This window comes from Siphateles boraxobius, unplaced genomic scaffold, assembly GCF_051911475.1.
Source record: "Siphateles boraxobius isolate OS27281-9 unplaced genomic scaffold, OSU_SipBor_1 41, whole genome shotgun sequence".
Taxonomy (NCBI): Eukaryota; Metazoa; Chordata; class Actinopteri; order Cypriniformes; family Leuciscidae; genus Siphateles; species Siphateles boraxobius.
The window spans coordinates 42,384,894-42,412,384 of NW_027509042.1; the positions used below are offsets into that span (position 1 = coordinate 42,384,894).

General features: G+C 38.5%; 1 protein-coding gene across 1 annotated transcript; it reads left to right on the forward strand.

Annotated features, from left to right (window-relative positions):
* tlk1b (tousled-like kinase 1b) lies at positions 1 to 27,491 on the forward strand. The gene is made up of 22 exons (XM_077199787.1): positions 1 to 377; positions 6,334 to 6,452; positions 7,658 to 7,729; positions 7,856 to 7,894; positions 8,442 to 8,517; positions 9,266 to 9,309; positions 9,543 to 9,632; positions 9,715 to 9,801; positions 12,344 to 12,436; positions 12,557 to 12,667; positions 12,757 to 12,893; positions 15,748 to 15,933; positions 16,183 to 16,249; positions 16,670 to 16,767; positions 18,667 to 18,748; positions 19,841 to 19,932; positions 20,010 to 20,099; positions 20,181 to 20,350; positions 21,992 to 22,127; positions 24,591 to 24,702; positions 24,797 to 24,904; positions 25,608 to 27,491. Exons 1-22 carry the CDS (start codon positions 242 to 244, stop codon positions 25,770 to 25,772), a joined length of 2,310 nt encoding a protein of 769 aa, XP_077055902.1. The 5' UTR covers positions 1 to 241; the 3' UTR covers positions 25,773 to 27,491.

Consider the following 27,491-nt stretch of genomic DNA (forward strand, 5'->3'; position numbering starts at 1 on the left):
ACTCTTAGTGTGTGTGTTTGTGTGTAACCTTTGCAACTGGCGTCACGCATCGGCTACACACACACACACACACACACACTGAGAGTGAGTTAGTGAGGATCTCTGTGCGCAGTGCGGAGCTGAAAACATGAGCAGCCTTGCATTGATTATCAGTATTCGTGCATGATGCATTAGACACACACAGGTGTGATTTGACGGAGATCATGTGTGCGATGCGCTCTTCGCGGGGGAAAGTGTCTTCATGAGTGTCCAAAGTAACAGCAACAGCAGTGGAAGTTTGGACGGAGCGCCATCTTGCTCTCAGTTCTCGACTGGATCTCCGACCCCGGGCTCAGTTTCTCCGCTCGATATCTGCGCTCCGAGGAGGCATAAAGAAGGTAAAACCGGTGGGAATATCAATTTAAAGTCTGTTCATGTGAAATCGGTCGGGATTGTGTTAGATTGACGTGTGATTTTGAGGAAATCTGGCCTTTAATCGAAGCGGTCGTGTCGGAGGCCGCTGATCTCTCGTCTGCTGACTGTCTCTCTCTGTGTTTTTATAACTAGCATCGAGTCCTAGAGATGAGCTGGTGTGTTTTAAACCGTTTGCGAGGGAATCCTGTCGCTTTGTGTGTTTATTACACGGTTAATTTGACGTGAGGATGCCCATGGTCACATATTAGGGGACTCAGCCACTGGTTGTGTCTCAACCTAGCGAGTCGTCTTCTCAGACTGCATTTTTGGGCATCATAGGTGCTTATTTTTGTGTTTTTATGATGCCCACAAAATGCTCTCTTTGTGTCTAGGTAGGTTGCTCGCTAGATTTTTTGAAACCGCCAGTCTGATTAAAATGAGTTGATGTGTTTTGAGGTTCAGAGTGTATGTTTATCTTTTATGTATGTCATGCAATGGCTCACAAATGAGACACAGTCTGTACCTGATAAACTTAAGAATGTTTATCACCCATGCATGGAATGCAACGGCCAAAAAATGCTGTCTAGGTTGGTAGACACAGCCAGTACCTGACAGTAGCTGACATGTTTAGGGTTGACAGTATGCATTTGTCACTTATGCATGCATGCAATGCAATGGCACAAATGCTGTCTGTTTACTAGCTTTTGAGACACAGCCAGTAAATGATACATTATATAAGTTGATGTTTTTATGCTTAACTGTATTTTTTCTAGCTCCTATGCTAGAAATTACTCTAAAATAGGTTGGTGGTTCAATATCAACACAAGTTGATGTTTAATGTGTGAGAATGAAGTCAACAATGCACATAGAGTACTTGCTGGATTACTTTACATTAAACATGGTTTTGTGTTTTTATCATTAAGTATTGATTTAATTATCTTGCATATCATGCAATGGCTCACAAATGAAACGGTCTGAACCTGATAAACATGAGAATGTATACTGCATGCTTGTAATGCTACAGCCCCAAAAATGTTAGGTAGGTAGATGGAAACTCGCTGGCTTTTAGGATGCTGTCAGTATGTGATAAACATGAGTTGCTCTATGCATGTCATGCAATGGCTCATAAATGCTGTCTAGGTTGGTAGACACAGCCAGTACCTGACTAACATTAGTTGACATTTTTAAGGTTGACTGTATGCATTTGTCAGTATGCATGCATGCAATGCAATGGCACAAACTGCGGTCTGTTTACTAGCTTCTAAGACACAACCAGTATAATATGATACATTATGAGTTGATGTTTTTGGGTTTGAGAGTGTATGATTGCATGCATGCAATAACAAATGTTATAGGTAAATGTTATTTTATAGGTTACTGTTCAATATTAACACAAGTTGATTCTTAAATGATTGAGAATGAAGTAAACAATGCACACAGCGAACTTCCTGGATTTTATTACAATAAACATGATTTTTGTTTTTCTGGGTGAAAAACTTGAAAAATACAACAAAGCTGGCTAAAAACAATACGTTTGCAAATCATTTTTCCCACCACACCTTGTTTGCCAATGCAGTTGATGATTTCAGTGTTGTGAATTTGATATATGAGGGGAAATATGACAACCTGAAAAATACAAAAACATGTATTTGTATGATTGAGTATCAGCCTGTTTATTTATCTAATTCATGCAATGCTCAAAAAATATGCCTGTGCTGGAGAGTTGTTGGCTCTTTATGGTCATTTTAGTTTTGTGTTATTGCAGCTTGACTTGTAGGTTTTTCCCTGAAATCATCTGAATGACTTTGATTCTCTTAGCAAAAGACCATCTGATACACATCTGATTTAAATTCAAGTGCTTTTTCAGATTAATTTGTTTTGCAAAATTAAATTTTTGATGCGTTTTTGAAGAAATTAATGTAAGTGTTTCATCGGATGCTGCCTGTGATATTAATCAAGTGCACCAGTGACTAAGGCTGGTCTGTGTTAATATGTGCTGTAAACACATGCAAATGTGCACTGATGAGTGTAATATCATATGTGTGTTAATGCATTACTCAGATTCTCATGTCCAAGTATAAGTTCTCAGCCATAAGTTTTTTTTATGATTTAAAACAGTGTAATCTTTTACCTGCTTGTCGAACCAAAAAGTAAATTGGTTAAGAATGAAGTATGTTTTATGGATATCTATGTATAATATTAAAAAAGTGGAACCTTTATATTCATCAATGAATTCTGAAAAAAAATTATCACTTGTTGAACAAAAAATGGAGCAGCACAACTGTTTTCAACATTAATAATAATAAAAAAATGTCTCCTGAGCAGCAAATCATCATATTATACTGATTTCTGAAGGATCATGTGACACTGAAGACTGGAGTAATGGAGCTGAAAATTCAGCTTTGAACAGAGGAATAAATTATATTTTACAATATATTGCAACAGAAAACAGATATTCTAAACTGTAATAATATTTCACAATATTACTGTTTTTACTGTATTTTTGATTAATTAAATGCAGTCGTGGTGAGCATATGAGATTTTTCAAAAACAAAACTCCTATACGAGCCCAAACTTTTAAGCAGTAGTGTATATTGAAGTGCAATGCTATTAATGTCGATACTAATAGAAATTAAGTGAAATTAAGATTCGCCCCAGGAATAATGTTTTGAGCATGTAAAACAGATGGTTGTTGCATCCATTTATTTTAAATCTTTCAGTTGAATGAATGACTGAAATAAATTCTCACTTTAAACAATTGGCTGTTACCTATTAAAATCAAATCAACATCAGATATAAAAGTAGCTAAAAAATGTGCAAGATCATACCATGGTACTGCCACAGGAAATATAATACAACCTTTGTTAAAGTTAGATTATATTCTGTTCATTGTTAGTTCATGTCAGCTCAGGTCCATTAAATAATATTAGCACAGACAGAGACTGATGGAATTAAAATGAAAGTTTAATAAATGCATTGGTAATATTTCTCATTGATAGTTCATGTTAACAAACGTAACCTTATTGTAAACTGTTACCATGTTTTTAATAGTCATCCATAAGAAGGTGGGTTATTATTATGTTATAGTATGATATCTTGATGGCTCTGAATTCAGTGCATCGGTGTACAAACTAGGATGTGGTTTGTTTGTTTGTTTCCTGGTCATTTGCTTGTACTCATTTTTCCACTCCACCTCCTCTATGTTTGGATCTTGTCTTTCTTATGTAGCCAAGCAGTCCTTGGGTTATTTGCCAAACCAGACGTGGCTTTAGGTTTTTGTACACTCATTCCTAGCATTTTGATTTGTCATTTATGTCCTTTATCTGGGCAGCTGTGCTCCTCCTGCCCTGTTGACCTTCATAATTTTCCACCCATCCACCATCTTGGGATCTCTTTGGCTTGTAGCTCTTTCTGGCACGAATCTTATCATGGCAGTGGTGTCGTACGCTTCCCGTGCGCAGGTGATTATGGCTGGAGAACACAAGTGAACATGGGCTGTTTCGTCTAGTCACTGTAATGAGGTTTGAAGACTAGATGATTCTTTTAGACAGGTTTTATAATGATGATTCATATTGGTCTTATCGGCTGCTGATAGTGTATTCTCGTGTGCTGAAGAAACGGGGCCATTTGGCTGCGGCATCAATGATGAATTCTGTCATTCTGGTGCCAGATCATGTCAAACATGTTAAACTAAAGGAATGGTTAGGCTAATTCACCACAAAAATGTAATTCTTTCATTATTTATTCACACTCTCATGTTGTTCCAAACCTGTATGCTTTAATTTTTCTGTAGAACACAGTTGCAAATTATTGACAATCTTTCATAATTTAATTTTTTTCCAAATTCAGCAATAATTCATGTAGACTGTTAAGCTCCAAAATGGCACAAAAGCCCACGTATAACTAACTAATGCACACTGATAGGTCTTATGAAGTCATACAAGAGCTTTGTGTGAACAAAGCCACATTTAAATTGTTAGCATATTCATTGATAATAACAGGTATAGAATTTAAAATGCTCCTCTTTCCATCAGAATTCTTAGAAGAACATTATTTATACAAGTTACATTTATTCAGCCAAAAATAAAGGGGAAAAAAAGGTATGGATGTATTGTAATTTATTCCTGTGATGGTAAAGCTATATCTTCTGCATCATTACTCCAGTCTTCAGTGTCACATGATCCTTCAGAAATCCTTTTAAAATGCTGATTTAATGATCAAGAAACATTTAGATTATTATCAATGTTGAAAAAGGTTTTGCTGCGTAATAATTTTTCGGAAACTGTGATGAATGTTTTTCAGGATTTTTGATAAATAGAAAATTCAAAAGAACAGCATTATTTGAAATATTTTTTTTTTATTAGCCTAAGTCTTTTGCTGAATAAATGTATTCATTTTTTTTTTTTCAAATCTTCCTGACCCCAAACTTTTGAATGGGAGTGTATGTAGAGTAGTCTGCCAAAAATGTATTTGTAATATTGAGTTCTCAGTGGCATGTGAAAAATACTCATTGTATTAACTTGCATTTCATTTAGTTTTTTTCTGTAGATTGTCATCATTATTTTCTGAGACTAAAATAGATTAATGGAGCTAAACCGTCAGTGGCATCAGCTGATAATGAGCAGGAAACCTCTTATTGTACTTCCTGTTTGTCATTCCGACAGGAAGAAGCTGTGCTGAAGTTTCCCATGAAAAATGAAAATGGCTAAAAGAGCAGAGCAGAATCAGATACACTTTTTTCTGCTTTAAGAAGCTTGAGCATAGTCAGATCTGAAGGATGGTGGACGTCTTGAGGCCGGGACTCACCAAGCCAACGTCAAAGAACTAGTGGCGACGAAAGCTAACTGTTGTCGGCTCGTCTCGGCCAAAAAGCCGTGCTTGAACAACTAGCGACTGTTAACTAGCATGTGTTCTCGTGTCTGCGTGTAATTTATGATGATGTAAAATGTAAAAAGTTCCGTCGTGAAATATAGGTAATGAAAGCTGACCAATCAGTTTGTGAACATATCCCTTTAATAACCCACAACCCATCTTTAGATTTGGTGTTAAAATGCCAATGTGTACACTAAGCGGACCAGGACTAAGGCTCAATTCCAATTCACCCCTTGCCCCTACCCCTTGTTTTCGAGTGTACCCCTTGGCCCTTAAAACAGAGTTAAAAGGGCCAAGGGGTTGAAATATTCAGCTACGAAATGGAACAACCCTTCATGAACCCGAGACATCGTCTGTCGTCGATGATTGCTCTGACGTTACGGAAGCGACGAGTTTTTACAGGATTTCTCCATGAGAACGACTGGCAATGAGCGCCGCTGCTCTTACCTCTGAGGAAACATGATGATTATAACGTTCCTTCCTCGAAATGTATCTCTTTTCTGTTTCGGAAAGGTAATTTATTATACAATTTCTTAATTTAAATGCCTATATTATTATTATAAGAGTAAATAAAGTGCGTGGTGGTGCCATCTGGGGCTAAATTTAAATGTTTAACCGTTTGCGAAGCCATCTCGCCGGTGATTCTCGGAAATTTCTCGTCCGTTCGGAGTGTGCCTCTGAAAAATCTCCGTTTCGAGGGCTATGTAGCCCTACCACTTCGCCCTACCCCTCTATCACAACAAGAATCGGGACACCCTACCCCTAGACGTGAACGCGCAAAACGGAGGGGTAGGGCCAAGGGGTGAATTGGGATTGAGCCTAAATGTTTTTTTTGTGTGATTAGAACTACAATTGTGAACACAACCGAAGTTCTTAGTGTGCCTTTAAACCAGTAATAAGTATGTTCTTTTGGCTCTTTTAGGGTGGTATAGGATCAGAAAACAATGACTTGATAGTCTCGTAAGATTCCAGGAGGATGCGTCATCATGATCACACTCCTCCCGAGCCTGATGCCTGTGTACCTGTGTGTGAATGTGTTGAGCGTGACATGTTTGTCTGTGTTTGTAGGAATGGATGAGCTGCATTCGCTGGATCCACGTCGGCAGGAGCTCTTGGAGGCACGTTTCATCGGGGCAGTTAGTGGAAACACAGGAGGAAGCACAGGGAGCGCGAGCGGCGGACTTAAAGTAATGCACACCCATGCAAACACACACACACACGTGCATCATCATTTAATTTTAAGTTATTATTTAATTAATTTGAATATAATTTAGATATGTTGATACTTTCTCTTAAATGGCAAAATGGATTATTTTTGCTTTCTTTAAACTGAATCATTCAATCATCAAGCATCAATCAACTAATTAGGCTAAACAATGTTTAATGTATAAAAAAAGTATAAAGCTATTTGAAATGTTTCCCACACTATTTTAACTTAAATATTTCACGAAATTAACACCAGTAAGAATCTGCTCATTTTATGTGCATCAATTCAACAATAGATAGTAATAAAAACCAAAATGTACCTACATATAATTTTTTTTTTTGGTAAAGCATTAGAAACATCTAATGCATGGACTTTATTCTGAATCATTAAATAAAAGATTGAATCGATTCACTGTGAAGTGAACTGAACTTACCAAGTCTAACACAGTTTTAGCTGTTGTAGTTTAAATCAAAGTATATTAAAACCATATTTTGTAACACTCACATACTTGCAAGAACCCAAGATTGACATTATAGTCATTATGTTGCATAAAGGGGACCTATTAAGTGTTAATTATGTTTTTGGGATCTACTAAATTGGGTTTTCATGCTTGAATTTGCAAAAAAAACAAATTTTCCCATATTTGACATTATTGCAGCGCCTCTCTTCCCAGTCTGTCAATAACGCTCTGTTTAGTTCCTTCTCTACGAAGAGCCTCCTTCTCAAAAGCACAATGTGCTCTGATTGGTCAGCTGGATCATTGTGTTGTGATTGGTCAACCTCTGTTTGGGAAATGTTACGCTCCGTACCAGAACAGCGAGTTTCAACACACTACTAACGCAACTCAGGCCTCACCTGCATATGCCTTGGGCAGGAATTATTTAAATGAGGAATATTGTGACGTGTTCGTTCCTGGAAGAAAATTCAAGACCACAATGGAGGCGTTTCAGGGATTTTCAGAAAAAGTGCGCACTGATATAGAGAATAACTCCCTTCAGACTTTTTCATGCTCAAACAGCAACATTACAACCTAAAGAAAGTTGAACATGTGAAAAAGCATAAAAGGACCTCTTTAATTTTGTTTCACCTGTGAAATCAGTTTGAATATTGTGACATTTTTTGAGCTCTCTGTCATGACCTGGACTAAACCTGCTTTATATTGTTTTGATCTTTTTTTTTGTTTAGGGTTTGAACAATAACGAATGTTCTAGTCACAGTTTTGGCAGCCTGGGGTCATCTAGTGACAAGGAGTCTGAGGTGAACTTTATGGACATGTATATTCAAATGTTTGACATTTATATTTATAGCTTTATATTGATCGAACAGATCTGTTTCAACAGTTTGTCCATGTGTTTAAAAAGTACTTTTTTCATTCCCATAAAGTACTCAGACATAAAGAAAGGAGGATCGCCTGCCTATTCAGTAAGTTTGACGATTTTCACTTTGTGCCGTGTGATTTATATATATATATATATATATAATACACATACATGCATATACGTATATATGTCGAAGTGTATAAAATACAGTTATGTGATATAATATCTTAAATGTTAAAGTTGACGTGCCCTAATTTGAAAGCTGTAGTGGAGAGAATATTTTCAGTAATAACTTATTTTTGAGTTCCTTCCTCCTACAATGCAATTTTATTTAAGTGCAAAACTCTTATGAATTGCTTTGATGATTGTTTGATTGTCATTTTGAAGCTTGACTGCACCTTTCCATATTCACATTTATTACATTGAAAAGACCAGGATATTAATAAAAAAGTCAAATGTGTTTGTAATGACATGGCAAATGATGTTTGGAATGCCTGGAAGCCTCTTTGGTGAAACTTTTACAACTCCTTTGAGGCCTGAATTCAGCTTTAGATGGAACTTATCCAAAGCATTTATATTGATTTGTATTGATTTTGTGAATGGAAGAATTGCTTGAATAAAATAGTAATGCTTTTTCCTATTTTCCCAAGACTCCAGAGAAGAAGCACTCCGAGTCATCCAGGGGAAGAAAGAGGAAGGTTGATAACCAATCAGAGAGCAGTCAAGGTAACGTTGACTTCCTGTGCTTATGAATGAAGCATTTCTTAACGAGACATAATAGTTTGTTTGACAGCTACATTTTTCAGTTAACAGACCTGCATTTTGGAAACATCCAGGATCAGAGTCAAATGCTTAATGTTTGTTGGGAAATACAGCATTTCATTTTTAGCATAATTAGGGCTGGACAATATATCGAAATTATGTATATGTATAAATGTATATATCGCTATATGGATATCGCAACAGCTTGCAATAACTAGGGTCATGCACAAAAGACAAAGAGAAAACTGTTCTTGGCTAAATAACTTTTGTAGTTTTAAAAGAATCCATATATATATTTAATTCATACAGAGTGAAAACTAAGCAGAGTTTTATTTTTACATTTAATTATTCAGTTTCTGTTGTTAAATAATCCTAATGTACGCCTTCCTGAAACCCTGAACCCTGTGGTTTACACTGATGTTAAAATAACACTTCTTATGCTACAGTAAAACACTGCTGTTCACTTTCAGAAGTTGTTGGGATGTTTTATTGTCACTAGAAGAAACCCGTATATAGGTTATATCATTTTAAATATAATTTTTAAGATAATTTGTTTATTTTAAACACTTTAAGCATTATCGTATCGCATATCGAATTATATGAGTTATCGCATATCGCACTTTGCTTTAATATCATGCAGCCCTAGAAATAATGCAGTGCACTCACAGAAAAGTGATTGTATCCATTGACCATACTTTTTTTTTTCTTTCAGGAAAGTCTTCCGGCCGAGGGCCCAAGATCAGCGATTATTTTGATGTGAGTAAAGCTTTGTGTGGATGACTCAGCTGTGTATTAAATGTCAGTCGGGTGTCAGAGAGCTTTTAGTCAGAGTACTGCTGCTTTTTCATCTTGTAATGGCTGCTCGCTTTAGGAGATGTTTTGACTTGTAGAGTTGTGAAATTGGTAACATTGTGATGACGCCACATCCTTGTTAGTATGTTGTGTGGTGCTGTTAAAAAAAAAAAACATGGCATATCTCCTTCCTGAAGTTCCAAGGAGGAAACGGAACGAGTCCAGTCAGGAGTCTTCCTCTGGTCCTGCGCTCACCACAGAACTCTCACTCTGCACCTGTGGCTATCGTAAGTCGTGAGGAAGATCTAAACATCAGCAAGGAACCAGTGATGCTTATTTTTATTAATGTCGCTGTTTTTCACTCTTCAGGTCAGACAGAACAGCTCCTCACCCACCAGCCTGTGTTTCATGGATCACATGATGAATTCAAAACAGATTAGCAGCAGAAGTGTCCAGGTAATACTTGCGTCACTATTGCTCACGCACTATCGAATATGCCCTGCTTTTTCTGATTGTTAAACTTGTCAGTCTGCAGGACACTGTTGTGCACTGCTTATATGTGTGTACTGCGCTCAGTTGCACTTTGAGACACTGTTAAAGGGCCCCTATTATGGATGTTTGAAAATGACCTTTCATGTAGTGTGTAACATAGCAAGTGAATGAAAACATCCTGCAAAGTTTTAAATCTGAAAGTGCACCGTATATAAAGTTATTGTCTTTCAAAAGTAAGAGTCGACTCTGAGTCAATTAAATGAACCGTTTTTCAAACGAGTCATAAGCTGTTTCGTTGTGACGTCAAGACGAAACAGTATATTGCCCGCCCACTTATAGCGCGCGAAGACGCCAGGGAAACGGGAAACTTGAACCTCAAACCGGCAGCTGATTCCTGTAGATACTGGATAGCATCATGTCGAGAAGACGGCGCTGTGCTCTAATATGAAGGTAAAGCCAGTTATTTTTCACTCCTCAAGGATGAGCATGTGAAGAATCAGTGGTTAAAAATCATCTTAACCACGATATCACAGCAGTATAATCCTAAACTTTTGCTGTGTTTCATTTATTTTACTGACGACTGCTTCAAAAAATCTCGGAGTTCAATGCAGGATTCGCAAACCGCTTGCTCTTGAAAGATGGTGTTCAAAATACTTCGTTTTGAGTTTTATATTGTGTAGGTCTCCTGCTAACTGGCTAACTCATGTTATCACTGTCTTATTGAAATACTTCTGCTAATCAGTTGGGCCACTATTACCTAAAACTGTGTCTATCAATGCAGATTGTCTGTCGTTCTCACTACTTTGAGGAAATATTTGTTTTACCAACGTTTATGTAACATCAGATCATTCACTCTAGAGCTTGGCTAATGTACATTGCATACATGCACTGTTATTGATACAGTTTCCACGTATTCACTGCAATATATTAGAAAAATACTCAGTAAATAAATGAGTACAAGTAAAAAACATGCACTTGTTAATGCTGATGGTGAGGAATTACAGTTGCAACATCTTATAATGTACCTCAAACTGAGTAGTGTATCAGTGTGAAACGTCCTGCTCAAGTCGTCCTTGTGATGGACGTTCGGGTTGAATAACAGTGTTTCATCATCGGCCTCACGCTCGCATTAATACGGTCAAATCGACGTCATTGTTCATTACTGTGTTTAGTTTACAGTATAGGAAGCCTCAGGACAAGCAGAGCTGACATTGTTATAGCAATAGACGTTTTTGTTCTCAACGCGCTGTACGCGGTAGGCCAATCACAACAGACTGAGCTGTCTGGCCTATCAGAGCAGAGTAGCTCGCAGAAAGGAGGGATTTAGAGAGATTGATTCATCTCAAACGAGTCGTTTGAGAATCATTGAAAATGTGATGATGTGCAAATGTATATTATGAGGAAATTTAACAGTTTTTTAACTTTGATGCGTGTAAACCTGTTGTAGGAGACTCCACAACAACATTAGGAAACTTTAAAATAGCATAATAGGGGCCCTTTAAACATGCATTGCAAGCTTGGACGCAGTGAAACATGCGCTTCACACTGTGACACTACAAAACATTCATTGCACACTGCCATTGTTAAATAAGCACCGTATGCTCTGCTGTTAAATGTATGCACTGCATACACTAGCACTGTTAAACAAGGTCAACATGACGCCGTTGTACATGCACACTGAATATTACTGTCACTGTTTAACTTGCACTGGACAATATAACGTGCACTGCATGAATGCACTGCAAACTTAGTCACTGAAACATGCACTGCACACTGACATTTAAATATGCACTGCATACAGTGACACTTAAGTAGTTCAAGGTTCTTTGTCACACACATGTGTGCACTGTGGCACTCTAAGCTCACTCTCACACTGATGCTCTTAAAAATACACACTGTACACTGATACGGTTACATTAAAACTTGCACTGTACAGTGACAGTGCAAGTATTCAGAAATACTTGCAAGTATACAGAAATATTCATTGCACACCCTGACACTGCAAAACTTATACTGAACAGTTAAATAAGCACTGCACACACTGATGCTGTTAAATGTGTGCAATGCATGCGCTGGCACAGATAAACAAGGTCAGGATGACACTTTACCAGAAGCACTGCATACTCTGATGCTGTGAAATGAGCTCACTCTAAAACTGCACACTGTACACTGACACGGTTACATCATAATTTGCACAGCATAGTGACAGTTTAACAGGCACACTGTGACACTGTTAAAAATATTCATTATACGCTCTGACACTGCCTAGCGTACACTGACACTGTTAAATAAGCACTGCATACGCTAATGCTGTTAAATGTTGCTGGCAAAAATACTTCGACGCAGTTATATGCGTGTACTACATATTCTGATGCTATTAAACAAGCTCGCTTGCACTGTATGATACACGGTTTACTGTGACTTGATAACACATGATGACATGGATTCTCTCTCAATCTCTGTTGTTATTTGCGTTCTTTATTTCTCTTTCCTTCTCTGCTCTCAGACGGATTTGACACTGTTGAAACTGGCTGCACTTGAGAGCAATAAGAATCTTGACCTTGAGAAGAAAGAGGGCAGAATAGATGATCTACTCAGGGTGAGTAACAAAACAGACGAGCATCTGAGTGCCACCTGTCCTTCACTTTTCTTTTTATGTAGAAATCACAAAGTGCCATTTGAGGTCAGAAATTGAGTGGTTTTAATATTTTCTCCCCAGGCGAACTGTGATCTCCGCAGACAGATAGATGAGCAACAGAAGCTGCTGGAACGTTTCAAGGAGCGTCTGAACAAATGCACTACGATGAGTAAAAAACTCCTCATTGAGAAGGTGAGCTGTGTTTGATATGCTCACAGCTGCTTATTTCTAATGTGTCAGGGGTAGTTGAGTGACTCTTGAGTGTGTTCTCGTCTTCCCAGAGCACTCAAGAGAAGCAGTCCTGCCGGGAAAAGAGCATGCAGGACCGGCTGCGTCTGGGACACTTCACCACAGTCCGGCACGGAGCGTCCTACTCAGAACAGTGGACGGATGGATATGCCTTCCAGAACCTGGTCAAGTAAGAGACGCACACTCAATTTGTGTGGCTTTGTCTGGGATGGAAAAAGTGCAGAAATGGACCGTCATCATTTAGTACTTGAGCTGGACGCCAATGTGCTGCTATTCAGTTTGACTCAATGTAGTCTCACAATGTAACCGGACCTTCAGACTGACGGCAGAAGGACTAGATAGACTCCATAGCAGCTTTCATTGGCCAAGGACAGCCCAGAGGACGTTTGACTGACATGAAAAGCAGCCAATCACAGTTTGTTTTGTTTAGCGTCATGTTTAGGGGCATGAAAATATAAAGTCAATGTCCCAACAATAACAGACATTGACTCTTGGATGTCTTTTAATGGGTCTATACCGTGAACTTCTCATAGTTTTGAAAATCCAGCGTTTAGTAGATCCTGATATGCGCTTATTGACACAGTTTTAAACTAGATGGATTTTTTTCTTTCATGAGGTGCAGGACTTGACATGACCTTTTATGCTCACCAGCCACTGTGGCTAGTGGTTTTCCAAAGTTACTAGCCACTCAGCATTTTCACTGACCACAATTTTAACATCGAGACCATGTGGGAAAACTGCCATATAGATATTATCTCATAATGTGGAAGCAGGTATATTACACTGCTGTCACTCAAAGACTGACACACAGATCCATTACTCTGTTACACATGCGTTTTCTTTCTCAACTGTTTAAAATAAATAAATCCATCCGCATTAGCCCTGATGATGTGGTTTGTCCATCTCTGGTTTGGCGTCACAATGACTTTGTGTGTTCCTAGACAGACTTAAAGAACGCAACAGAGATCCTTTAGAATTCAAACAATCAGATGACGACTTGAAACTCTCAAAATGTTTTCCTTTTCGTGTTCCTTTAGCTGCGGTCACACTGCCATTGACTTTGTCGCTGCATGTCCTCAGTTCAACGGCGTCAACACAGCGAGTACCACCATATGTACAGACATATCATTAATTATAGGGTGGTTGCTGACTGCTAAAATGAACCTGTCCTCCATCTTGCCTTTGGGTGCTTCTCATTTCTAATTTGTGCATCTTCGTTTCATTTCCTCGCGTCTTAACTCAACCCGCTTAGGATGCGAGGGAAGGATAGACCTGTGTGTCCTTGTTCATGACTCCTCAAAAAGCATCCTCACTCCTTGGGGGCAAATTAGAGAATTGAGATGTCATTAAAGCAACACCAAGGAACTTTTCCTCTGCGGTCGCCCTACAGGTTGGAAGCGGAATTGTCCATTAACGCTGTCGTAAATAATTTAGCCTGCCGCAGCCTACTGTCGCACGCGCACGCTCCCTGTTTATCCAGCACCGGCTTTGGAATCAACAATGGCCACAGACAAGGTAGAGTGTGATGCATGATTTTATGAAAGACATCACAAACGAAGAAAACTGTATGCCGTAAAGCAGTCGAATTTTGTAGTTCTTTTTGTGCTCCGGTTACTATCCGAAACCCGAAGTTACAAAGTGCCAGTAAAAGCGATACAGACCACGTCAGGCTATGGCAGACGTGTCATTTAACCTATTGTAAGTCGATGTACCATCACAAGGGTCTTGGAAATATATTATGAAGGTTGAAAAACTAGATGGTGTTACTTTAAAGGGATAGTTCACCCTAAAATGTCACCCACTTTTTGTGCGCAAAAACAACGACTTTATTTCAACTATTCATTTCTTTCTCTGTGGGCCTCGAGTCAGTTCACTAGTGTAAAAGCGTAGAGCTTCTGTTGTTGTACGTCACACGCATCACAATCATGACCAGTGTCGGCCAATAGTGAGCCTACGTGTGACGTAGCTCTAAGCAATCATACTAAGTTAACTTACTAGAGGCCCATAGAGAAGGAAATGATTAGTTGAAATAAAGTCGTTATTTTTTTTATTTTTTTTTCCCACAAAAAGTATTCTCGTCGCTTGATAAACGTAAGATTGAGCCACTGTAGTCACTTGGACTATTTTAACGATGTCTTTAATAACTTTTCGGGGCTGGTAAGTTTCAATCCCTTAGAAGCATATGGAGGAGTGATCCAGCTCTCAGATTCAATCAAAAATATCTTAATTTGTGTTCTGAAGATAAACGAAGGTCTTACGGGGTTGGAACAACATGAGGGAGAGTAATTACTGACAGAATTGTCATTTTTGGGTGAACTATCCCTTTAAAGACGGCTGAGTTTGATCGGTTTCTGGGTCACGGGCTAGAGGACGTGGGAGCGAGGAAACGAGGAAGAATCAATTTGAGTATTGAGAAGCACCCACTGACACTCTACTACAGGATGTAGTGACAGGTCACATGCACTTCACTGACTTCACTCCTATTGGTTGTCGCTTCCGAAAGTCACTCTTCATTTGCATAAAGTTAAACCTGTCTCTCAACTTTGTTGCATATCTACAAGTTACATCCTGTCGCCGGAAATGGCTAGCTCTCCATTGAAATGAATGGGATCATGTTGCTTTGTCATGCGTGTCAATGGTGCTGTGAACCAAGCTTTATGCATCAGATGTTCAGCCAACGGTCTGGGCGTGACATCTGAGACTGACTAGATGAAATCTGACATAAAGCATAAAGTTAATGCACTGACCTCAGCCCTAGCCCTAATTTACAGAATTTGACATTATATTTAGTATATAAATAATTCTATAAATGAAATCCAGATGGGATATTGGTGAACTTTAATGCATTAATTAAATATTGAATTTTTGTACAAACAGAAGTGTTAATGCATTGTACATTTAGTTTGGATTAAAGTATCTGCCATTGTAAATGATAAAATAGGGCGAGTCTTTTCTGTCCTGCATTTGGCCTGTTATTATTTTTTTATTGGGGTTTAAATATTTTTCTATTTCTGTTTAAATAGGCAGCAAGAGTGGATAAACCAGCAGAGGGAAGAGATTGAGAGGCAGCGGAAACTCCTAGCAAAGCGCAAACCTCCCAGCACACCCTCCTCCCAGACCCCGACCCCCACTGAGTCCAAACAGAGAAAGACCAAAGCCGTCAATGGAGCTGACAACGACCCCTTCCTCAAACCCAGCCTGCCTACGCTGTGAGATATTAACACACACAAGCACACACATACTCGTTTCTTGCCTTCGAAATGCAGACTTCCCATTGACTTCTAATGTTATTAAAATGAGATAATTAGGACACAATTCATCATTTTAAGATCATTATACAAGCATGGATGGTTTATAGAACCAGAAAAGGCTAATGAGGGAAAAAAAGTAAAATGTTTTCTGCAATATTGTCTTCAAAATGGTTCTATTATTGAAATGCTTCTGTATTGAATGTGCAGATTGACTGTGGCAGAGTATCATGAGCAAGAAGAAATTTTCAAACTGAGACTTGGTCATCTCAAAAAGGTTAGTCTCTCTATATAAACATAACACACACATACACACACACAGTCATGAGCATCAGAGTAATATGGTTAAAAGGCAGTGAGGTGCAGTCTTGCGGAAAGGATGTTTTAAGCTGTTTTTTTGTCCTTTCACTAGAATCTGTCATTCATACATGAGTATGTTAGTATGTGCTCAAGTCTCAAGTCCGAAATCCTTGTCCTTGTGGGGACATTTTTTGGTCCCCATGAGGAAAACAGCTTATAAATCATACAGAATGAATTTTCTTTGAAAATGTTAATATGCAGAAAGTTTTGTGTGATGGGTAGGTTTAGGGGTAGGGTTAGTGTAGGGGGAGAGAATATATAGTTTGTACAGTATAAAAATCATTGTGTCTATGGAAAGTTCCCTAAACGCATGAAAACCCAACGTGTGTGTGTTCAGGAGGAGGCAGAGATTCAGGCGGAGCTGGAACGGTTGGAGCGCGTGAGGAATCTGCACATTCGAGAACTTAAAAGAATCAACAATGAGGACAGTTCACAGTATGTCCCGCCCACTTCTTTTAACATATAATTATTTCAATGAAATCTTAAATATTGTTTTTGGAGATTTTAAATATGGGGATGGAAAGAGCAGAGAAACACTGCAGAGTTTGCAGATAAAATGCACTGCCTACAAACATCAGGGTTTCCGTGGGGCATTAAGTCATTAAATGGATTTTGCCAAAATTAAGGCCTTAAATGGCATTAAAAAGCATTAAATTAGAATTCTACAGGGATAAAAAATTTAGATCGTTTTGAAGAGAATTTTATATTATCAATTTATTTGAATACCGTATAGCCTTAATAATTAACTATTTTTATTTGCTGTCGCAAATTATGTACGTTAGTGTGATTAAACACGCGGAACCGGTTTGGTAATTGCTCCTGGCCGTAGCAAAATTGCCGTGATGCGGAGGTGACGAGGGCATTTTGTACAGCAGAAATAACAGGAATAAAACTAGACAAAGTTTTTTTTCCATTTTAACGTGTTAAAATCTTTAACGCAAATGCAGGCAGCATCCATTAATTTTTTATACATTATATGATCCCGCTCTTATTCATGCAAATGCTTGTAAACCATTCAAGAGCGACAAGACAAAAGAGACCGCGCTGTCTGTGAATGTCCTGTCTATGTGACACACACATACAGAAAGACACGCGCCAGTATCGCACGCCAGAAAACGGTTCTCTTTTGCGCTTGAACGAGCAATAACACACACAATTATGCCAAAATGTATGTTTTGTCAAGTATCCCCATAACATTTAAGAAGTCTTAAATGAGTTAAACAGTGTGAGAGTTTTAAAGGGACAGCAGCCAATAAAGCTTTCTGTCAGTAAAGTTAATCTACGAACAAAGGGAACAGAGAAAATTACTCCCTGCTCTTGACTAATAATAATAAGGATTAGTCTATATTTAATTTATAATTAATGCAGCGCAGACTGTTTGATAACTTTATTCAATTTCTGTATACGTCCTACCTGTTAGACAGGAAGGGCAAAGGTAAATATGACATTTATTATAGGTTTATGTGAGGATTGTTTGAAATTCACTTAAATTAAAAGTTGATATATTTTTTGAAGCCTAATGAATGTTAAAAAAAAATTGATAGCTTTCAATTACACTGTAATGTTGGATGGCTATAATTAATGTTTAAAATTAGGGGGGAGATCATTTTATCCAGATATGAATAGCTGTATTAGTAGCAATGATACTGGCCTTCATTCATAAAAAGATGTAGTTAAAAAAGTATTTAAAATATACTTTCTTTATGTTGTCTCTACGTTCATTTTATATATAAACTAATATCAACCTATACAAGTGTAAGTGTTTTAATTGCAATTAATCACAGAAAAATTGTGTGATTAATCGAGATATTTTTTTTATCGATTGACAACACTAATATATATATATATATATATATATATATATATATATATATATATAATATCATATCCGTGGTTAGTCATGGGCAATAAAAATGTAAAAAAAAGGCATTAAAAAGCATGACATTTAATTTGGAGATACCTGCAGAAAGCCTGATAGATGTAAAGGGAACACTGTATCAGAGACACACTGTGCCGCTGTCAGTTATTGCATGCGTTTTTTCTATCGGCTGTACACAAGAATCAGAGGTCAACTTTTAGAGTGTGCTACTCTGATGAATTAAAAAGTCGGGGTCAACATTTTCATGTGCAGTTTAAAGACAGATTGCAGACATCATTATAACTTAAAAAACTGCAATTGCAAAACATATCCCTTTTCTTTCACTATTTTATTGCCATTTTAGTTTTCTTTGCAACAATTGCTGTTTGCTCCATAATGTGCTTCTGAAAAGAAATAATAACACACTTAATCTCAGAATATCTTTTAAGTTGTGAATTTGCCTGGTGTGTTTTTAGGTTTAAAGACCATCCAACCCTTAATGAAAGGTATCTTCTGTTACACTTGCTGGGAAGAGGAGGTTTCAGTGAAGTTTATAAGGTATTTAGTATTTATTATTAGATTCACGCACTCACTTTCATACAGTTTGTGTTCTCTCCTGTTCAACACATGAATATATATTACTGTTCAAAAGTTTGGGGTCAGTAGGTGTCTTTTTATTTATTTAAACAAATGAATGCTTTTATTCAGCAAGGACACATCAAATTGATTGAATGGCAGATTTCTGTTTCAAATAAATGCTGTTCTATTGAACTTTCTATTAATCAAAGAATCCTGAAAACATGATATCATGGTTTATACCCGGAAAAAATTTGGAGCAGCACAACTGTTTCCAACAATAATCAGAAATGAGCAGCAAATCATCATATTAGAATGATTTCTGAAGGATCATGTGACTGAAAACTGGAGTAATGATGCTGAAAATTCAGCTTTGATCACAGGAATTATCCACATAGAAAACAGTTATTTAAAATTGTAATAATATTACACATTCTTACTGCTTTTATAAATTTTTTTGTAAAAATAAATGTAGCCTTGGTGAGCTGAAGAAACTTCTTTCATAAACGATAAAAAAATCATTAGTGTACATTAAAGTCAACAACAAACCATTTTCACAACCCATTTTAATTCTGTAGTCTGACATATTTTTTTGAGAAATATGTAGAACAGGACTTGATTTTATCAAATATTATTAGATCATGGAACTGTTACATAGTCGTTTCAGGGCAAGTTATACCATTTTGTTAAAGAAAATGCAGATATTTATATAAGCATTCATTGTGTGTATTATTCTCAGTAATACCAGAAATGTATATATTTGTAAATATATTTATATTTGTAAATTTGTAAAGAGAAAAACTGATAAGCCAGAACCATTGTAAAACTACACAAAGCTTTGCATTGCTTAATGCAAACGGCAAATGCAATATCACAAAAGATACCAATTTTCAAAAAAATAATATTTAGTCTGTTTGATAGTAATATAAAACACATGATTACAGCTGTGGCATGAAACACCCAATTATTAGAAAATGTTCACAGACAGCATAGAATTATTAACCTTACTTTATACGTGTTGTGAAAAATTGTGTCTTATTGCCATAATTAACTGTTCTCTGTTGTTGTGTGAAGGCATTTGACCTGTTTGAGCAACGATATGCTGCTGTGAAGATCCACCAGCTCAACAAGAACTGGAGAGAAGAGAAGAAAGAGAACTACCACAAGTATGTCGCCCACCTTTTTTTTTTTCCTTTCTCTCTCTCCCAAGTTTTTCACGCTCATTTGTTTTCGTCCACTCCAGACATGCCTGTAGAGAATACAGAATCCACAAGCAACTGGACCATCCCAGAATAGTCAAACTTTACGACTACTTTTCTCTGGACACTGACACGTAAGCATTTTCCAAATAGTCTGTGTTGTGCATTTTACTTTGCAACTATACAAATGTTGACTTGATGTGTTCCTGTTGTAGATTCTGCACTGTTCTCGAGTTCTGCGAGGGGAATGATCTTGATTTCTATCTGAAGCAACACAAGCTGATGTCTGAGAAAGAGGCTCGCTCCATCGTCATGCAGATAGTCAACGCCCTCCGATACCTCAATGAGATCAAACCGCCCATCATCCACTACGACCTGAAACCGGGTGAATGCAACACGCACAATTTACCTTTGTGTGGTGCGGGAGCAGTTTTGAATTGTGGGAGGAAAGATACTGGGGGTGTGTTCACACTTGGCATGTTTGGTTGGATTAAAACGAACCCTGGTGCGATTGCTCTAGTGCAGTTCATTTGAATAAGCATGAACTATGCCATCTGAACCAAACAAGTGGGCCGATACCGCTGAAAAGAAGGGTTTCAGAACGCAACACCGACCAAAGACATGTAAATGCACCAAGAACAGGACATGATGTCGCAGGATGCGACCCTAAAAAGGACAGAATGCTCAAGCACACCTGTTTTTACTCATTATAGTCGTGATGTTGTTCAGTACAGGCATCAGTCTCCTCGCTGCAGATCTTGGTTTGTGTGACGGAGGGATTCCTGACGCTGTTTTGACTCCTTTACACATTTTTATAAGCTCTTCATGAGTTCTCATCTGGTCAAAACACCATCATATGTAGGCTACACACATATAATGAGTGCGTTTAGCCCAGAACACAGCATTGTTTTGGATATTCGGTAAGTGCCGTCGCAAAATATATATGTAATAAAAGCCGACCAATCAGGTTGTGAACTTATCCCTTTGTCTTTAGGTTTGGTATCTTTAGGTTCCGTGTTAAAATGCCAATGAGAAAGCTAAGCTGACCAGGACTAAACATTTTTTTTATTTTTGGTCCGGACCAAAGATACCAAGCAAGCCAAACTACAAGTGTGAACACACCCTGGTTAGGAGTACGTGAAGCGGAGAAAGAAATGACAAATGATAATTATCTAATAATAACAGCATGCACAAGTCTGTCTCTGGAGATCTGAAGCAACTTTTGTGTCTGGAAAGTTGAAAAAATGGCCTATCGACACTAGAACGAGACAGAATCCAACCGGACCGGGACTGAAAAATCTGCGTAGGCCTCTTCCTCTGCGAGAACTTGACAAAATGGGAGTGGGATGAAATATAACATATTTTTTTCAGGAGCGGGAATGAAAAATACGTCCGGCACAGAGCTCTACTACAGAACATGGCTGTGTCCGAAAGATGAAAAAGTCTGCCTCAATAGGCAGCATACGGTGGTACAAATACAAGGCACGTCCGAATCCAATAATCATGTCACATCCTGTCTGAGATCCCTTCATCTGATCCATTTTTGAAGGCATCATAGATGTATCCTTCGCTGCTTATGATATCCCAAAATCCTGTGCGTTCCACTCAATGCCCCTTGAGCTAAAAAATTAGGGTGGAAGTTAGTGGTCAGTTTGTGTGCAAATATAAATTTTTGACCATCTTTTACCAATCATTACTATTTTAGTAATTAAATTTTCGCTTGGTTATCACCAACGCTCTCTCTTTTTTGATGTAGATCATTAAACTGCTACGCTGCCTCAGAAGTCTGTCTGAAATCAGTTTTGTGAGGTACCTTTGTGCGCAAACGCTAGGGCAGCGAGGCAACAAGCTTTTGGACACAGCCCATGTCATCTTTCATTCACACACGTGAACTCTTCTCAGAGACTAGCGCAGTTCTTGTAGCGAATGGTGAATTGGTGCAAAAAATGCTCCTTTTAAGGATGGTTGATTGTTATTTGTCATGTAGGCTGTATAGGAAGTATGTTTTTTTTTTTGGGTTGCTCAGGAAATATCCTGTTGGTGGATGGAACAGCATGCGGGGAGATTAAGATCACAGACTTTGGCCTGTCTAAAATCATGGATGACGACAGCTACGGAGTGGACGGGATGGACCTGACATCACAGGGAGCCGGAACCTACTGGTCAGTGTCCAGCTAAGAACACACCGAGCTTTCTTGTGCTTCAATTACTTCAGTGTTCCCCCAAAAACTCAATCCCATGTCATTCCAAACATATTGGTATTGTGGAACAGAAAATTTAGGAATCAGCTCTAAAGCTCCAAAAAGGACGAAATCGCAGCATATATTTGTGAGGAACAGACCAGTTGTTTTTCACTGAAAATCGTTTCCTCCGTCATAGCTCTCATATCAAATATGATGGCAGGGATCAGGCTGAATGACAGTAACATCATGCATCAAACATGCATCTGTTTTTGCGTTTACATTTATGCATTTGGCAGATGCTTTTATCCAAGGCAGCTTACATTTTATTTAAGGTACACATTTTTATCTGGTCATGCATTTTCCTGGGAATTTCCATATGACATCAGAAGGATTATATGGATCACCTTTATATTTTTTATTTTTACATTTTAGAGTGAAACTTAAAGGGATAGTTCATCCAAAAATGAAAATTCTGTCAGTATTGACTCACTCTCATGATGTTCAACCCCGTAAGACCTTCGTTCATCTTCAGAACACAAATTAAGATATTTTTGATGAAATCTGAGAGCTGGATCACTCCTCCATAGGCTTCTAAGGGATTGAAACTTGTTCCCGGAAAAGTTATTAAAGACATCGTTGAAATAGTCCAAGTGACTACAGTGGCTCAATCTTAAGTTTATCAAGAGACGAGAATACTTTTTGTGCGCAAAAACAAACAAAAATAACGACTTTATTTCAACAATTCATTTCCTTCTCTATGGGCCTCGAGTCAGTTCACTTAGTGTGATAGCGTAGTGTTTCTGTGTTGTACGTCACACGCATCACAAATTTATCTTTTTGGTTTTTAGAATAATCATGTTAAAATGTATGCATCAAATATGATCCATCAGGCTTATCCGGAATGTTCATTTGTTCATCTGTCAATCATCATTGTATTGCATTATACATTTTTCTCCCCAAAGTTAAAACTACAAAGCTTTAATCATAAAACTAAGCATAGAGTGACAGCTGATATTTAGGGCCTGTTTACTCCTGGTATTAAGATGTGTTTTGGTCGATTGGATCACGAGTAGACGAGGGAGACATTCCCGTTTACACCTGTTGTTTTAATCCGTCTCTTTTGTCCACTTTAAACCACTTCTGTCCTGATTTCATCAAGGGGAGGGTCAATGGGTGGGTTAATATATGGGTTTTTTTCAGATCTTTCGATCTAATGGACGAAATAAAATCGGGCAATTTACATATGAACGTGAACGGAGGCAATGGAAAAACACACAGAGAGCAGCGTAAATACGTTTCATCTTCAAATCAAACTTGGTTCTTCAGTCGACAAAGTTTAAATCCCGTCTGACTAGAGCACTTCCTATAATGTTTACGCATTAGTTCAGTAGACGGAGAGTAGACGGTCTTTTGTGGCTGTTTGAACACATTCGATCACGTGAGCGTTTAATAAAAGCAAGTGGTTGAAAGTGGACAACCTCAAAACGTTTTAGACCCCGTTTACACCTATTTAATGTCGTCTACTTGTGATCCGATCGACCAAAACAAACGTATCTTAGTACCAGGTGTAAACGGGGTCTTATATGCATTTTATGCAAGTAGTCTTTTACAAATATCTCATTGTTTTACATTACAAGCTAGCAGAATTTAATCTTACTTTTTGGCCATATTATATAAGTAGCTAGCCTGGCTCCGCCCTCATACGTACTTCTGCTCAATTTTCATTTTCCTTCAGTACTAGTCTGGGATTGTGCTGTAGTCTTTGGTTTTCTCCGGTCAATTTTTTACCGGGCCAATCAGCGAACAGAGGGAGTGGCTGAGAACGTGCGTTATTTTGAGTTGTAGTTCAGTAATGGCAGGGGAGAAAGATGCGAGCGAAGCCATTCGGTCCATTGTGGCAACGCTGCCGAATATCAAGAAGTTAAAGCCGGAGCAAGAACAATCTTTACTTAGTTTTGTTGGTGGCTGTGATTTTGTGGCCCTCCTCCCCACGGGGTTCGACATGACATACGTCACGCCAAACGTTAGCGATTGGTTATGGCAGATCCAGAGTGACTCTGGGCAGATCCAATAGTTGTAGACTTCAATAGAGTACCCGCCTACAAGGAAGTTAACGCTTGTCAATGGAGCGGTGCCAGACTCTATGTACAAATGAAATGTACGAGAGTCTGGTGGGACCAGGCTAATAAATATCAGCATCTGCAGCAAAATTATATGATTTGCTGCAGATGCTGATATTTATAGCCTGGTCCCACCAGACTCTCGTACATTTCATTTGTACATAGAGTCTGGCACCGCTCCGTTTGAGTTACCCTGTTTTTAACTCTAGTTTTATGAGCTCCATATTCTCACAATGTGAACCAATAGTTCAATAAACTGTTCCATTTCTCTGACTAATATTTTAAATGTATAACAAAACCAAATGTTCTATTTTTTTTGTAGGTATTTGCCACCAGAGTGTTTTGTTGTTGGTAAAGAGCCTCCAAAGATCTCTAATAAAGTAGATGTGTGGTCTGTGGGCGTCATCTTCTTCCAGTGCCTGTATGGACGAAAGGTAAGTCTCAGTGTTTAGAAACTGCAACCACACGGCTATTGATGTAAACTGCATTTTAGGCTGAAGCTGCATTGAATCTTTTGTCATTCTGTAGCCGTTTGGCCACAATCAATCCCAGCAAGACATCCTTCAAGAGAACACAATCCTGAAAGCCACTGAGGTGCAGTTTCCTGCTAAACCCGTGGCTAGCAACGAGGCCAAGGTCAGTATTGCGAGTTTGTATGTAAACTCAATAGGGCTGCACAATTATCCGCAATGAAACCGCATGCGATTTGGCAAAGGCTGAGATTATTTTATGTGCAGCTTGTCAGTGAAGAACAGCTGATCGGTAATAAATGCTGCTCCTTCTGAACACCAGAGGGCGTCTCTCACACACACACACACACGCCAAATATGCCCCGCTGCAGAAGTACAATAACACACATCATTCCAGGAAATCCCTATCTGCATCATCGCTGTATCTGAATAAACAGAAGATTGAAACGCTTTGATTAAACACAGGACTGCATTATTCTGTGTAAGACGCCACATCATCTCACAGAAGGATGAGCTCAACTGTCGTTATGAAGTGAGTTTGGAGTACAAGCATGTTATTAAATGCTGTCTTTTGTTGGAAAAGAGGTTCATTAATGCTTCTCGTGTTTGGAAAGATGTTTGACGTGTGTTGCTTTTTCAAATGCACGTTATAAGTGACTCAAACTTAGTGCTTTCAGATGGAGCAGCGTTTACAGAGCCGTACATCAATGACAAGCTGCGCAAACACAAAGAATCGCAGCTTTTGCTATTTCATAATTGCGATAAGCCAAATCAGTTAAAGTACGATTACATTAAAATTGCTATTAATCGTGCAGCCCTAAAACGCATGTGTGGGAACGACAGTCTGAGTTGTTTCTTGTCCTCCGCAGGCGTTTATCCGCCGCTGTCTGGCTTACAGAAAGGAGGACCGGTTTGACGTCCACCAACTGGGCAGCGACTCGTACCTCCTTCCTCACATGAGACGGTCCAATTCGTCGGGGAACTTGCAGGCCACGCTGGCTAGCCCTGCCTCTTCAGGAATTATCTCCTACTGATCTCATTGGCTGATCGATTGTGATTGATGGTTCTGATGGCGATTTCCCTCCCTTCAACGCCTCGGGGTGGACAGGAAGGGGGAGGAGCTATGTATCAGCTGACAGGCTGTAGGACACACCCACCCACACCGGCCACAGTGACTGCCATTGATATTGGGGCAGGGATGACTGATGTCATTTCCTGTGTGGATCCAGATGTCAGTCAGAGCTAGAACCATTTGAAAATGGATATTTGTTTTTTACCCAAGGCATTTTGTGGAGTAGATTTGGGAGGGTTGCGCTAACGTGTTAGCTTCTTGTTGATATCCTCCCTGAGCTACGCCTCAGTAAAAGGGGTGTTTTGTTTTGTGTAAGTGTGAAATTTAGAGGCAATTAATTGTAGTGTGATTGGAAATAGACGAACGAGTGTTTTAATGTGGCACAAAGGTGTCTGTAAGAATTTTTGTGTGTGTGCACCTGAGAATGGATGTTTTACGCCACAGCGTTATATGTTGGCTGTTCATAACATACATGTGTGTTGGCCACAGATTGCAAGGTGTGTGTTTGTGTGTTACAAAATACTGTCTGTTTCACTTCAAAGCAACATGTATGAACATTGTCAGCTTATGTTTAAATGGGCGCAATATTTAAAAAATGTGGATGGAAGAATCTATACATATAATGTCCAGGTCATGTTTCACCCCAAAAACAAGCGTGAAAAATTAATTTTAATTTACATTAAAGAAATGAAGGCTGTTTCAGGACCATTACAGATTTTGGCACAGATTTACATTTATTGACACTATTTTGATTGAGTTTTACCGTTATGAAGAATTTATATAATTAAAAAAAAATATGTATATATATATATATATATATTCTTTATAACAGTAAAACTCATCAAAATAGTGTCACAGTCTGTATACCTCATACTACAATGATGTATGCATACAATGTCTTTTCCATACATTTAATTGCCATATATTGTCAAAATGATGAAATAGGATTCTTTTAAGTCGCATATTTATTTATTTGGATTTTGGGGTGGAAAATGACCTGCACATGTAATAGATCAGTTTGATGAGACCAGTTTCACCTGGGCGTCCTGCATGTAGGAGGAGACGCCGTAAAGAGAGTCGTCTCAGTAGACCTCTCAAAACACACCTGCGTATTTAATAAATCCAACCCTGAGCAGGTTGTCATATTTTCTCCGTTTGTTTGTAGATTTTGTTGTCGATGCAGCATCACCTCGCTGCTACCTGATGTTGCTTTTAGTTCTACGATTTACTCAGAATCCGACCAAATATAAATTTGATTTACCAGGAAACAGCATGAAAACAAACTCCGTTGTGGTTGTGAATGAGGTGTGTTATGGTTGCGAGTCTGAGCGTATGTGTGTGTTTGAGCAGACGGAAAGTGGGCCGGACCCCACCCTTGATCGTTTAACCCCTTTATGCCCAGACCCAGTGCTGTCATGTTGCTTAGCAACCCTCGCTGATCCCGGAGCCTGAGTCAGGTCAGCATCTCCGAATGACGGGGACCGGACCGCGATCAAACTGTCAAAGCTTCCAGAGTCTGTTTTCGGGGGAAGAATCTCAGCTTTTGTTGTTTCCTCTCTCTCTAAATATTCTTTCAAACCCCAGAAGCAGTTTCCAGCTCAACACATTGGTGATCTGTCTCTAAAGTGCTGCTGCGATTGTAGAGAATGTAGCCAAAAGAGAAATAAACATTTTGAAAATA